We start from the raw sequence: 15,790 nt of genomic DNA, 5'->3' as shown, positions 1-15,790 counted from the left end.
TGGTGGGACATATGGATTTGCATCACATCTGTGGCACATAACCTTGGCATTCTCTGGGAGGTTATTTCCCTCGAAAGCCAGAATGAAGGCTCAAGTTTCGTGCAGTTACCTTTACAACCCTTCTGCCACACTGAACGCCGCATTGCTCCAGATTAGCCCAGAGTTCATCATCAGTTTGCAGAATGAGGTCCCTATGAAAAATCACTCCCTGGACCACATTCAGAGACAGATGAAGAGCAACAGACACTGGAACATTACCAACACAATCATATGCAAGAAGAGCTGCAGATTGGGTGGCAGAAGAAGCTTTGATCAACAGGGAGCACAACTGCATCCTACTGAGATACTCCAATTCACCAAACTTGTCCTCAACTCCACATAAAACAATGGCTTAATGGTGGTGAATGTGTCCCCCTCCGTCCTAGTGCAGGCAAGGTAGCAGGGAAAGTGTTTCATCCCAAGACAGTGAGCCTGGCCCTCCTCCCAGGGTGTAGACAGGAAAGTGAAGGCAGCTGGGTCACATGAAGCAGCATTCAATGATCCAGCACCATTTGTAGGGATGGCCACTTGAGAACAGTCAGATTTTTGCAGCTTTATACACTTCATGCACCAAGCATCCGTCCTGATACAACCAACTCCAATCAGGGGCTCTCACCATGGGCGCCATACAGCCACAGCAAGAATTGCCTGGCATGGCGGCCATTGCCAGAAATTCCGATGCTCCAGGAAGACAAGCAACCACACCCTGGCATACATGGGGAACGAACTGCTCTGGTATCAGTAGTGTGATCCCTGTGGTGTCATGAGGCTCAGCCAGATGGGTATATAACAGCCCCACTGCACAGACTGGCTACAAGTGCTGGTGATCTAGCAGGTTGGGAGGAGACTATGGTGGGGAAGGAAAAGAAGAAGGAAAGGGGGGGAGAGAGAAAGCCATACCGCAGACACTAGGAAGGGAGTTCAATTGGTCACCCTAAAAACAGAAAATTTAGAAATGGAGGTCAAATCTGAAGTGGGGACCTAAACGCCAAAAAGGATGAAAGAAGAGGCAGGAGGAACAAAATTACAAGCAATACAGGGAACTAGGTCAATAGCCAGGACGACATAAATCAGAACACCAAGAGGGGGGAAGGAGGAGACAGTGGGGAAGGAGCAAGGATAGGGAGGGAGGGGCAGGGTGTAGGAAATGCAGCCAGGCTGAAACAGCACATCTGGAAGAAAGGATATAGCAAATGCCTAGGATTGTTCTGAGAGAACATTTTTCTACTCTATCAACTGCCAACTAGCCATAAATTTCCATGACTGCAAATGCTCCATGAAAGTGTACATAAATGTCATCTTACAATTACCCTGAGACAGGACTTTTGTTGTGTTGCTTCTTATTAAGGTCCTTCCAAGTAGAAACAAATTTAGGTTTCCTTATCCTACATCCACTTTGTTGTTCAGTATTCTGTAGATTTTCATAACACTATATTATTATCTCAATTTGCTCTACATATTGTTTAGTAATTAGAGACTTGTGTCTAAGCTACTGGCATTTTATTTCATATGGATCTGCAACATGGAATGTGTGTCATCTGCTCGTAATTGAGACATAACAGCAAACACTAACTTTGGGTGCTAGTATACACAAAGCAAAATTAAGAATATTCACAACTTATCAACCAATACCTAATGCAATATAGTTATTTCAGGAAGGCACAGAATACATAAAATAAGGCATGAAACAAGTAAAGTAAAGTTTTTACCACATTATCAATAATCTGGCCATTGGTGATGGAGCACAAGTTCGTAACAGACAAAGAGAGGGAACAAAAGCATTCACCTCTTTTTCAAGAGTGTCATCTTAACAGTCATCTTAAGGGTAGTTAGAATGGAAAACATTTTTTTTTCACATTTTCGGATTTTTATCTCATTACAAAATTTGCAATTTCCCAAATATAATGATAAATTTTGCAATTTTCCAAATATAAATGATATATATCACTTATAAACTCACATGGGAAGTATTTTATTTATTTATTTTTTAAATATAATTCTGCACCAGTTGAAAATGTTAAAATTTTTATGTGGATTACTTCAAGATCTAATAAAATCTGTAACTTTTTATATAGAAGGCTGTGGATTACTGTGTTATAACGGTTAAATTACGTGTTTGTATTGGTAGCACTATCAAAAACAGTATCATATCGTTTCATAGTGTAAACACTCATTGTATGTCGAAGTGCTAACACTTTTCCGAGGAAAAGTGACGAATAGATTGGTAAATCTCTCAAAAAGTAAAGTATGGCGCCAAAATGAAGAGTTTTCAAGAAACACAGGTTTCATGGTAATATATTTTCGTATAAATGGAAACACTGTGTTCAACATGTGGCGTGTGAAGTTACAGACAATGAAATACAGGCAAACTCATCAGTCTCTAGAGAAACACCCATTAGTGCTTCAAAGATTAAAAAAGCGTTGTGATAGACAGTTTTTTCAAAATGAAAGTGATATAAATGGTAGGTTAGGTTATATTCTGATAGATTTATACATCCTAACAAGGTTGTTAGATGAATGTGTGTGTTGTAAAATATGTGGATGGACAGTTAGTTTACATGAAAACTGAGGTATCAAATGGACTAGGCAGGAAACTTATCATTAATTGTGCCAGTTGTAAATATACTCATTCATTTTGGAATTCTGATTAGTGTAAAGATAATTATTTTGAAGTAGCCTAAATGTTAGGTGGTTTTAATGATTGAGAGCCATTGGCAAAGGACACACTGCAGCAGAAACCATGTGTGCCGTGATGAATATGCCACACCCACCTTGTAAAATGGACAAGTATGCAGGATTTATTGGAGCTGCTGTGGAATCTGTTGCATGTGAGCCAATGAATGGTGCTGCAAATGAAGTTGTTGAAATAAATGATGGTATGACTGACATACCAGTAGTGTTTGTGTGGATTCTGGAAAGGTAATAGATTTCCAGATTTTAACCAAACACTGTTATAAGTGTAAATCAGGGAATGAAGAAGGGCATATCTGTGACACAAATTATGAAGGAACAAGTGGTGGTATGGAGGCCTCTGCAGCTACTGAAAATTTTAGTCGATCTGTGAATGGAAGGGGGGAATGTAGTAGCCACTCAGCCTTATGGTGAGAAGGTTGTCACAAAACTGGAATGTGTTGGTCATGCCCAGAAGAGGATGGGCACCAACCTGAGGAAATAGAAAAAAGTTTGAGAGAGAAGAGACTTTCTGATGGTAAAACCATAAGAGGCATGCTGACAGACAAAATGATTGATGAATTCCAGCAGTATTGTGGGATGACCATTAGAACTAATACTGAGGATTTGTTGAAAATAAAGCAGGCAATATGGGCTAACTTCTTCCACATTCTGTCAACTGATGAAAAATAAGTACACCACCTTTGCCCTCCCGAACAAGATTCATGGTGCAATTATCGCAATGCCCAGTACTCAAACAGTTCATACAGCCATAAACATTCCATCCCAGCAGCAGTCATGGATATCATAAAACTCATTTACAGAGACCTGGCAAATCCTAAATTACTGATGAAGTGTGTGCAAGGTCAGACTCAAAATCCCAATGAGTCGTTCATTAATCTTATATGGACTCCCTTACCAAAAAATGTTTTTGTTGGAATGAAGACACTAAAGTGGGGGTTCAGTGATGCTGTTATTGCTTTTAATGATGGCAACATTGGTGGTGTGAAAGTGCTACAGCATATGGGAATTAATCCTACAGCAAACTGCATCAGAGAACTTGAACGGATGGATAAGGTTTGCATTGATAGAGCAGAGTATGCAGCACAGTTGGCCATTAAGGAGTCCAGGAAGAAGAAAAAAAGGTCAAGAGGATGATATACAGTATGGTGCAGGGTGCTTCCGAGTGACTAAAAAAAATTAAGCATATATTAAGTGAGTTACAGTCTCCTGAAACTTTAGAAGCCGTTCCTGAAAATTTACATCTTCTGTTGCATTTTTCTCGAAATCTCAGAAACCACTTTGAGTACAGTATTCAAATTTTCAGGGAGTAATAACATACATATCCTGAGACTACTGAACTAAAAGAAGATCATAATGATATGTATAATTAAAATATTGTATTTCCGAAAGCAGTGGCTGAAACACAATTATTGTAGTTCAGTAGACTCAGAACATACAGTTTAATGTCCTGTAGAAGTTTCATGCCAATGGCTACAGTGGTTCCTGAAATACAGGGAAGCCAAGTCACTAAATTTAACACTGTCGGGATAGGGCGTTCCAATTCCCCTTAATCGATTAAAGGAAACACTGAGAAACCTAAACCTAAATATCAGAGCACAGACTTTAATTCTCATCCTCCTAAATGCGAGTCCAGTATCTTAAATATAGCATTGTCTTTCTCAGTTGAATAAGAAACGCAATACACTGTGCTGTCAAGAAGTGTATCCCTGTAATGTCATATGAAAATAAAAACACTGTGCATAAAATGTAGAAATTTAACACAATAAAGGTACTTTGAGAAATAATGGAGTGTTACAATTAAAGAGAATCACCAATAGTGAAATTAAAAGGTAGAATTCGAAACAGGGGAAGAAGCCAGTTTTAGAGGAAATGGCAGACCCAATATGTTACGTGCTTGATTATTTGGATCCACTTTAATAGAGGCTGTGGGAAGAGAAGCTTTTTGTATGTAATCCACATTTTAAAATACAGATAAGGTTGCAGAAAGAGTGGATAAAGCAAGTGGACAATGCAGTGGATGCAGGAAAAGAATTGGGAGACATAGCGACAGTCTGATTACCTGTAGAAACTCGCTTAAACATAAACAAAATTAGTTTCCCATCAAAGATGACCCACTAACTTACCAAATATTACTGGTGGTCCTTTGGACTCATCCAATGTAACTTAACTGCTGCACACACTCTGGAATATTTAAAAAAAATGACATAACTGTTTTGTGTCCGGTAGTACAATAGTGTCTCCACTGTTGTGATCACTGCTCTAAACTTTGTTGTAGTTGCACACTAAGTGTAAAGAAAGGATCATGTATCTTAAGAAGAAATAGTCTGTCAGTAGATCAACACAAAAATGGTAACCAGAGAGATACAAATTTCACAACTTGCATATTGAAATTATCCAGATTAATTTGATATGTTATCAAAATTTTAATTTCATATTCAGCTATTTTGTCAAGTCATACTAGGCTTCATAAAGAAAGGCCTGTATGAAGAAATAAGTTGAAATCAAGTTTTTGTGAGCTTACTGTGCAGAACATTCATTGACTAACAAAGAACTGCCAATCCATTTGGTTTTAAATTTTTGGGTACACTGCATTAAACAATTAAATAATGGCAATAAACCCACACAATAGCACAGAAAGAAAGTAGTTTGAAGTGTCACAGCTGAAGAAGTATAATCAATCAGTATCCAACATTGCTAATATGTGCAGACGTTTCTCAGTTAAGAAATAAAACACAAGTATCTTCACTCTACTGATAGAAACCTGTGACAAATGACACGATTTCTTCTCTCATACAGAAACATGCAAAAGAAGGTCATGATTCAGCTTACAAAAATAGACTCCTATGATATTTTGCAGCATAAAACTGCCATGATAAAGCACACAGAAAAAATTTATAAACAAAGAAATACATATGAACTACATTAATTCAGGACATCATACCTCTCGAGTAATTGCTCTGTATATGATTTTCCAAAAAGTTCCTTCTCACAGGCTCGTTGTATCTTCATCCGTCGATATTCAAACCGCTCCCGCCATTCAGCCAGTTCATCGGCAGAATGAGCTTCCACACACTGGTTACCGTAGCGGCAGTGTGTGCCACTTTCACATAAACTATAAGTATCAGCTGTAAAACCACGTGGGGGTGGGCGAAACTGCCAGTCTCTCCCTTCATCTGACATGATAACCGTTTGATGTGCAGGTGTCTGGCAATGAGCACGCAGTGCAGCTCGATCAGGGAAATTGAGACAGCAATAACTACAAGCCGTTTTCTGGTCATTGCTGTTTTCTTTATTGACTGCCGAGGGCACTAAGACATAAAAAACAACAAAAACCTTAATTTTAATGGTTTTGAGCAGCTGTTGAAAAATAAGATACCAAAAAGAAATATTTTGTTATTTAAAGTTTTTTTTTTATTCTGATAAACAAACAGCACTAAGCATGAGAGAGGCACACAAATGACATTATTCTCCACACCCATGCCAAATAGTGTGTGTGTGTGTGTGTGTGTGTGTGTGTGTGTGGGTGTCTGTGTGTAATAAAAGTTCAATGGCTAAAGCAGTCAAACAAACTTAGTTTATGTGCTTGTCTACTCTCAACACTGTGAGTGGCAGTCTCCCCTTGTAAAACTGTTTATAGTTCAAGAAGAAGAAGAAGAAGAAGAAGAAGAAGAAGAAGGTAAGGAGGAGCAGAAAATATTTTGTGTCATCAAAAAGGTTCTCATTAGACACTGAGTGCATGTTCATTTTAGACAATGATGAAGAATAAAATGCATGGTTGACGTTTGCTCAGGATTTTACATTTTTGCAAATCTATTGCAAACACACTGATGCACACAGCCAACAAGCAGATACTGTTTAGCATATTTTCTTTTGCTTTTACTCTCCATAACTGATTTCCATAATCTCTTCTGCATATAGGGTGTCTCAGAAAAGGTGGTGTCCTCTGTAACTTACAAAATAATAAGCGCAAGGAATATTTATTTAGTTAGAGTGAATCTAGAAAATGTTACTCACTCTGTGGAGTTGTGATCATGGTTTATTTAGTTATTTTCTTAAGTGTTACAGTAATGAGTTCTAATTTTTTAAACAAAACATTAGAACTGTGAATATTCAAAATTTTGGGGGTAGATACACCATGCTGTACATACATAATTGGCTGTGCTTGAATGGATGTTCTGGTGGGGGACATACATTTACATGGGGTGATAAACGAATGCCCATTTTCCTGAATATACAACTCAACTTGCTTTCTAAATTGCCTATGGATGAGAGAGCAGTAAGTTTCCTTGATGTGCTGTTTTAAGTCATCTGGAGTTGTTTACATGTGCATTCTTTCCTGTACATGACAGCATAAGAGCACAGTCTAAAATCAAACTGAACGTGTATTACATTTGTTACGACACTGGCATCAGATTCAAGAGATGGAGGCCCATGCCCTGTGTTTCAATTTAGATTTTCCTAAAGCAATTCAGGCAATGTCAGAATGGTTCCTCCACCAAGACCACAGCCAATCACCTGTAGCCTACTCATTAACCCTTTAACTGCTCTGGACGTGTTAACGCATGAGCCTTTGTACCTGTCCCTGTGTGCTCTGAACGTGTTTACGCGCTCCACCAGTTCTTCTACCTGGTACTCTGAATGTGTGTATGCGTAGAGACTGTAACAGTTCTAGATATTTTGTTAGAGTTTTCTTTTATTTGAAAGATAATTGCTTTATGATTACAATGGTATCCTCCCTTTGGACACATCTGTCAAAGTTCTTTTACTGTTGCCTTTAGTTTTTTTTATGTATAATTTACAGAAAAAAAATTTTTTTTTTCAAAAATGCCAATCGAGAAAAGTTAGATTTTTTCTGTTGATTAGTACCATGCAGTACTATATTCTCTGTAAAGAAGAGCTTCCACTTTTCAGTTGGACAGGTTTTCTTTTAAAAAATCATTTTTTTTAACTTTCAAGGGTAATGTATGTCTCCACTGAAGTTGTTTCTCACTAATTACTTTGTTACAATGTTTATTTCTATTGTCTTTGTTTCAGTTATTTCTTATCACTTCCTTTGTTGCAGTTACTTCTTTTCACTTTCATTGTCGCAGATATTTCTTACACTTTGTTGTAGTTTCTTGTCAGTTTCTTTGTCGTTGTAGTTAATTGCGGGTTTCTGTATTGTAATTGTTCAGTGCTAATTTGTTTACTGACGAGGCTGCTAAGAAATCCGAGACCATCCTGTGAGTTCTGTGTTTTCGTGAGGAATTTGCCAGTTGACACAGTTGCAGGGTGTTTTGTGAAAAGGACTGTTTGAAATGTCTTCTGACTGGGGCCACACGAGAGTGAAATGTGCTGACTATTTGCATATCCATAGAAGAGTGATATATAAGACAAAAAACAACAACAGACTTTGTTCATGTTGGGAAGAAGTTCTCATTTGAAGACTCTGTTTCAAAGTGAAGATGTTTCCAGTGAAAACTTTTTGGGTTCTAAATGTTTTGACGGAATAACAACAATGATAGTATCTGAACAAGGTGAAGCCTCCCATTGTGCAGATGATGCAGATTTTGCATCAAAAGAGGAAGAATTAAATATCCTGAATCAGTAAACTACAGAGGTAGGTGTTAGTCCTTGTGATGGTGTAAGAGGCCTGCTGAAGCACCATGCTACAAAACAATCTCTCCAGGCCAAACACAGCTGCGATTCAGAATGCTGACAATTTTACGAGAGTCATGAAAACTTACACATGCACAGTGTCCCCATTCTTTTGTCCAAAGAGGAAATCGAAGAATTCCATGAGCAGAAAAAAGAAGACTAGTCCAAACAAAATACTTCTGTGAAAGCAATTCAGAAGACACCTCTTTGGACTCAAAGTGATGGGCAAACTCATATTGCATGCACTTTAAATGGCAAGAAAGAAGAAATTTTGTTTGTTCGGCCAACTCCTCAGAAACAGCATGATAATATTCAGCTTTACAACCTGATAAGGGGGAGGTTTGTTGTGTGTGTGTGTGTGTATGACTGTGACTGGTGTATGCAGAGATTATAGACTCCAGTTATGAGTTAAATGAAATTGTAGTGAACTTTATGCTACCACATGGACCAGCTGCTGGATATAGGTTTCCCGCTGAAGGACAGCAGCAATGTCATCAGTGCTCATTTCCTGTTCACAATGTTTTGAAGATTGTAAGTGTTCCAGTTCCTATTGGTTCAACAGGAAGGCTTCACTATCTCAATGGAAGATACTGAAGCAGGGGAACACATTTTTAAGACATTGACTGGCATTTTTCAGTACAAAACAGAATGCACAGAAGTTGTATAAATTGAAACCTTTATGCCTTTGAATCTTTCAAATACATTTTGGAACCATTTAAAATGCTTGAAAAATGAGTCTCTCACTCATCTTTCAAAACTAAAGTCATGTTAAATAAGGCTAGGTTTTGATTTTTATGAGCCTGTTATGTTATGATAAAACATGTTTTATGTATGGCAAAAATTTCAATTTTTCATAAGACCTGTTCAACATAAAAGTGGAAGCTCTCCTTTTCAGGGAATGTAGAACTATAAGGCATTAATCAACAGAAAAAAAAGAAAAAAAATATGGACTGGCATTTTTGATAAAAAAACTTTCCATAAATTTTAAAGAAGTTCAGAACACTATAGTAAAAGAACTTTGACAGATAAATCCAAATGGAGGATTTCTTTGTAATCATAAAGGAATTACCTTTCAAATAAAAAAAAAAAAACTATCTAGAACTGTCCTTTCTCCGTTCTGTCCACAAGCAAATAGAAAAGGAGCAAAAGCTACTAGCACTGGTACAATATACCATCTGCTAAGAACAGTTCAGCAGTTTGTGGAGAATATACATGTATGGAGTATATATATGTATGATTTGAATATCGCAGTTCAACAATGAAAAATATTCTTTGTAATTAGAATGATAAGAATACATTTTTTAAATTTTGATTCTTTCTATATTGTCTGAATTTCATCTCTCCTTCGTTTCTTGAATATATTTAATAATGAATTAAGGTAAGAAAAGTAACCTGTGACGAGCTGAAAATTTGAACTGGTCTACGAGTTATGCTTTGACAGTATAACTGATGGCACACAGCCAACGAATTGCAGAAATCCGGGTTCAAATCTTGGTCTGGCACACAGTACAAATTGAATGATGAACCAGATAAACACTATACGTCAAAGTTTTTTTGCCAAACTCTCTGACTGGCTATATGCTGAGGATAGAGATAACTGCACGGTAAATGCCACAGGAGCTAGTGGTTATGGTAATTTTCTATGGACTGCCCATAAACTACACTGTCTGACAAAAAATAAGGGAAGCACCCATGTGGGAAGGAAGAAATGAAATGACATTTCATGAACTGAGAGGCATGTGGGTGTTATTTCAGTGATTACAAAATCAATTTTGTAATTGAATTAGTGAAGTTCAGTGGCAGGAGGAACAAGACTTTTGGTCAGGTGATTACAGGGTTATAAATACAAAATCAAATAGAGGTAATGCAGGAGTAGGTTTAATAATGAATAAAAAAATAGGAGTGCGGGTTAGCTACTACAAACAGCATAGTGAACGCATTATTGTGGCCAAGATAGACACAAAGCCCATGCCTACTACAGAAGTACAAGTTTATAATGCCAACTAGCTCTGCAGATGATGAAGAAATTGATGAAATGTATGACGAGATAAAAGAAATTATTCAGGTAGTGAAGGGAGATGAAAATTTAATAGTCATGGGTGACTGGAATTCGTCAGTAGGAAAAGGGAGAGAAGGAAACATAGTAGGTGAATATGGATTGGGGGGGAAGAAATGAAAGAGGAAGCCGCCTTGTAGAATTTTGCACAGAGCATAACTTAATCATAGCTAACACTTGGTTCAAGAATCATAAAAGAAGGTTGTATACCTGGAAGAATCCTGGAGATACTAAAAGATATCAGATAGATTATATAATGGTAAGACAGAGATTTAGGAACCAGGTTTTAAATTGTAAGACATTTCCAGGGGCAGATATGGATTCTGACCACAATCTCTTGGTTATGATCTGCAGATTGAAACTGAAGAAACTGCAAAAAGGTGGGAATATAAGCAGATGGGATCTGGACAAACTGAAAGAACCACAGGTTGTACAGAGTTTCAGGGAGAGCATAAGGGAACAATTGACAGGAATGGGGGAAAGAAATACAGTAGAAGAAGAATGGGTAGCTCTGAGGGATGAAGTAGTGAAAGCAGCAGACGATCAAGTAGGTAAAAAGACGAGGGCTAATAGAATTCCTTGGGTAACAGAAGAAATATTGAATTTAATTGATGAAAGGAGAAAATATAAAAATGCAGTAAATGAAGCAGGCAAAAGGAATACAAACGTCTCAAAAATTAGATCGACAGGAAGTGCAAAATGGCTAAGCAGGGATGGCTAGAGGACAAATGTAAGGATGTAGAGGCTTGTCTCACTAGGGGTAAGATAGATACTGCCTACAGGAACTTTGGAGAGAAGAGAACCACTTGTATGAATATCAAGAGCTCAGATGGCAACCCAGTTCTAAGCAAAGAAGGGAAGGCAGAAAGGTGGAAGGAGTACGGTATATAGAGGGTTTATACAAGGGCGATGTACTTGAGGACAATATTATGGAAATGGAAGAGCATGTAGATGAAGATGAAATGGGAGATACGATACTGCGTGAAGAGTTTGACAGAGCACTGAAAGACCTGAGTCGAAACAAGCCCCGGGAGTAGACAACATTCCATTAGAACTACTGACGGCCTTGGGAGAGCCAGTCCTGACAAAACTCTACCATCTGGTGAGGAAGATGTATGAGACAGGTGAAATACCCTCAGACTTCAAGAAGAATATAATAATTCCAATCCCAAAGAAAGCAGGTGTTGACAGATGTGAAAATTACCGAACTATCAGTTTAATAAGTCACAGCTGCAAAATACTAATGCGAATTCTTTACAGACGAATGGAAAAACTGATAGAAGCGGACCTCGGGGAAGATCAGTTTGGATTCCGTAGAAATGTTGAAACACGTGAGGCAATACTAACCTTATGACTTATCTTAGAAGAAAGATTAAGAAAAGGCAAACCTACGTTTCTAGCATTTGTAGACTTAGAGAAAGCTTTTGACAATGTTGACTGGAATACTCTCTTTCACATTCTAAAGGTGGCAGGGGTAAAATACAGGGAGCGAAAGGCTATTTACAATTTGTACAGAAACCATATGGCAGTTATAAGAGTCGAGGGGCATGAAAGGGAAGCAGTGGTTGGGAAGGGAGTGAGACTGGGTTGTAGCCTCTCCCCGATGTTATTCAATCTGTATATTGAGCAAGCAGTAAATGTCGAGGGGCATGAAAGGGAAGCAGTGGTTGGGAAGGGAGTGAGACTGGGTTGTAGCCTCTCCCCGATGTTATTCAATCTGTATATTGAGCAAGCAGTAAATGTCGAGGGGCATGAAAGGGAAGCAGTGGTTGGGAAGGGAGTGAGACTGGGTTGTAGCCTCTCCCCGATGTTATTCAATATGTATATTGAGCAAGCAGTAAATGAAACAAAAGAAAAATTCAGAGTAGGTATTAAAATTCATGGAGAAGAAGTAAAAACTTTGAGGTTCGCCGATGACACTGTAATTCTGTCAGAGACAGCAAAGGACTTGGAAGAGCAGTTGAACGGAATGGACAGTGTCTTGAAAGGAGAATATAAGATGAACATCAACAAAAGCAAAACGAGGATAATGGAATGTAGTCAAATTAAATCGGGTGATGCTGAGGGGATTAGATTAGGAAATGAGACAACTTAAAGTAGTAAAGGAGTTTTGCCATTTAGGGAGTAAAATAACTGATGATGGTCGAAGTAGAGAGGATATAAAATGTAGACTGGCAATGGCAAGGAAATCGTTTCTGAAGAAGAGAAATTTGTTAACATCGAGTATAGATTTAAGTGTCAGGAAGTCGTTTCTGAAAGTATTTGTATGGAGTGTAGCCATGTATGGAAGTGAAACATGGACGATAACCAGTTTGGACAAGAAGAGAATAGAAGCTTTTGAAATGTGGTGCTACAGAAGAATGCTGAAGATAAGGTGGGTAGATCACGTAACTAATGAGGAGGTATTGAATAGGATTGGGGAGAAGAGAAGTTTGTGGCACAACTTGACTAGAAGAAGGGATCGGTTGGTAGGACATGTTTTGAGGCATCAAGGGATCACAAATTTAGCATTGGAGGGCAGCGTGGAGGGTAAAAATCGTAGAGGGAGACCAAGAGATGAATACACTAAGCAGATTCAGAAGGATGTAGGTTGCAGTAGGTACTGGGAGATGAAGAAGCTTGCACAGGATAGAGCAGCATGGAGAGCTGCATCAAACCAGTCTCAGGACTGAAGACCACAACACACACACAAAATCAAGTCAAATATACAAAGAACTTGACAGTAATAGCTCGCCTATCATTATGACACACCACATTCTCTAGCCTGAATGCATGCACTGGTTAGGAAGGTTGTCATAAAGCCGTTGTACCCTCTCCCAAGGCAATGTACTGCTGAAAATTGGCACAATACTGTTAAATGAGAGGTAACATACAAGGACGCAGGACACCTGTGACGTTTTGTTGTGGCATCAGAGTTCCTTCAATCACTGTCAGCCATGACCAAAGTCACAAATAATGGATCCCACACCATGACACAAGGAGTAACACCACTCTGCCTCTCCAAAACATTGGAATAACCAGATCTCACCCCAAGCCACAGTTGTACTTGCCGAAAACCGTCACATCCGGTAATGCTGAATCGTGACTCATTACCAAGCTCAATTCATCAGAAGTCCATGTTTCCCAGTCATGGCATTAATCCAAACAATGCCATTCATGGTGTTGTGTTAATGGCAGCTTATGCACGGAACAGAATTCCCTAATCCGGTTTGCTGCTAGTCTCCTGACTAATGGTGCAGGATGATGCAGAATGTAGCAGGATGTCAATTACTTGGCCTCAGATCACAGGCATGAACGTGAAGGGGTTATGATGTGCTTGGTACAGAATAGAGTGATTCTTCTTTGTGGTGGTCAGACACGGTCAACTGGAACCTTACCGACAAGTATGCCGGCCATCAAATCCGCATGTAGTCCAAAATTATGCCTCTGTCATAACCAAATGCCTCAAAAATCTGGATATTGCATGATTCAACCAGCTGGCCATCCAGAGATCCACAATGGTCCCCTTTCAAACTCCATCAGGTGCTGATAACGCTGTCTCACAAGACTTCGTCCATGTCTTTCACATTGATCACTCAACATTTGAAACTATTCAAGCTTCTTCCATACCCTACAAGACATGGTAACAACACTAAACACAAAAAACACTGTCACATACTGGTAGCTGTTCTACCTGCCACAGGGAATTGCAACTCTAATAATTTACATACCTGCTGATGGAGTGTACTTCTGCAAAGTTACGCTGATATCTGTCCAAGACTTTTGATTGCTTCACTTTTTTGTCAGGCAGATTATTTCACCAAATCTTATAATGAATATATGACCATTACTATCTGTTAACGATGTGTTCCATTGCACAAATTTAAGATGACAGACACCTGTATTATGAAAAGAAAGGCTCACCCCCAATGCATAACTCGCACTACGAGACAAAAAAAGACAGGGGGAAAAATATTTTTGCAGTAGAAGAATCAGCTCTGCCTGGAACAAAGTCACACACAAGAGCTGTTTAGATGTATCAACATGTCATGCTAATCTAGCAATGGATATCAAAGCAACTGAAAGAAGATCTAGTTATGAAAATCAAATCAGTGTAATATGGGGTTATAGTTTCCATACACTAATATGAAAAGCACTTTTTGATGACTAGGTATTGATTTTTCAATTGAATGCAGTTCAAATGGAGGTTGGCATTGCTAACACTGTTTCAGAAGTGTACAGCCTCCAATTTCCTTGTAGATATAAGAAATTATTTTGCAGCAAAGGCAACTAAATTCAAGAAACTCATCATTTCCAGTCTTAGCTTAGCCCAAGCACCAAATATACTTGATGGCAGGCAGTTTTCTGGAAAAATACCAGCTACTGAAAAACAACTTCACCAAATGTGGCTGCAAAGTTTGTGACAGTTTCAATATGAGCAAGAACGAAAAGTGTTCCAAAAAGTAAAATGTATCATACAGTACTTTCAAATTATGCTTAAGAGCTGTTTGCATGATGTGCTCAAAGGGGCAATTCGGAATCCCCATCAAGTATAATTCAGGTCTGTGTAAAATCTGTGAATATTCTTAACTTTTGTATCCATAAATGTGGAATTGTTTCTTAAATGAATAAACTTAAGCATATATTTGAAATGAAGGACAGCTAGCAACTATCTCAGAGCAGTGCTAGCACTTCTTTTGGAACAAGATATCAGCTAACAGAGACAATGTACTTGTGACATGCTTTTGTCTCAATATGAGCAAGGGTCCGAAAAGAGGACAAAAATATAACAGAACACTGACAATACTCAGTTTTGTTCTTTATAATTTTTTGGAATGCACGTCGTAGTGAGAGTTTAAGTGTGAGAGGTTAAGTCAACAAATGTGAGCAAAGTACAGTATGATGTCTAGGTTATGTTGAAATATTGTCACAGAAGAAGCTGAGTAGCAGTGTGGTGTAGTGGTTATGATGCTAAACTGTTGCATTCAAAATTCAACTGAACTGTACAATTTTAATTTCTATATTAAGTTTGAGTACATTCTAGAAGTATCCACAAACATCAAGACTCATTGTACTGGAATGTTCTGTAGCTGTATGTATACTGTATGTGTTCTGGCCAGAGGTAGTTCACTCCGTGCTCTTGTATGTGCAAGTGCTTAATAAACCTTTGTTTAGTGAAGTTAGTGTTCGTCATTCATCTAATTACACCTTCTTCTATATGACATTATTCTGGTGGAGATGCTGGGTATCGGAACTTATGATAGCGCGCATTATCGATGACACAGTGGCTCCCATCAGGCCACGACAGAGCCGCTGTTTACGTGGCGAGAAACCCGAGTTTGAGCCAAATTCAACCCATCACAATCTACCGGAGACAGAAGAAGA

General features: G+C 38.5%; 1 protein-coding gene across 1 annotated transcript in view; it reads right to left on the bottom strand.

Annotated features, from left to right (window-relative positions):
- The window catches only part of LOC126252006 (probable helicase with zinc finger domain), a 157,804-nt gene that overhangs the window by 132,974 nt on the left and 9,040 nt on the right, over window positions 1–15,790 (bottom strand). Inside the window, exon 2 of the mRNA XM_049952790.1 lies at window positions 5,675–6,041. Within this exon, the coding sequence (XP_049808747.1) occupies window positions 5,675–6,041 (367 nt within the window). The remainder of the gene's footprint in view (window positions 1–5,674; window positions 6,042–15,790) is intronic.

This window comes from Schistocerca nitens, chromosome 4 (assembly GCF_023898315.1).
Source record: "Schistocerca nitens isolate TAMUIC-IGC-003100 chromosome 4, iqSchNite1.1, whole genome shotgun sequence".
Lineage (NCBI taxonomy): Eukaryota > Metazoa > Arthropoda > Insecta > Orthoptera > Acrididae > Schistocerca > Schistocerca nitens.
The sequence above is the reverse complement of the archived record's forward strand: the minus strand, read 5'-3'. Positions and strand labels throughout refer to the sequence as shown.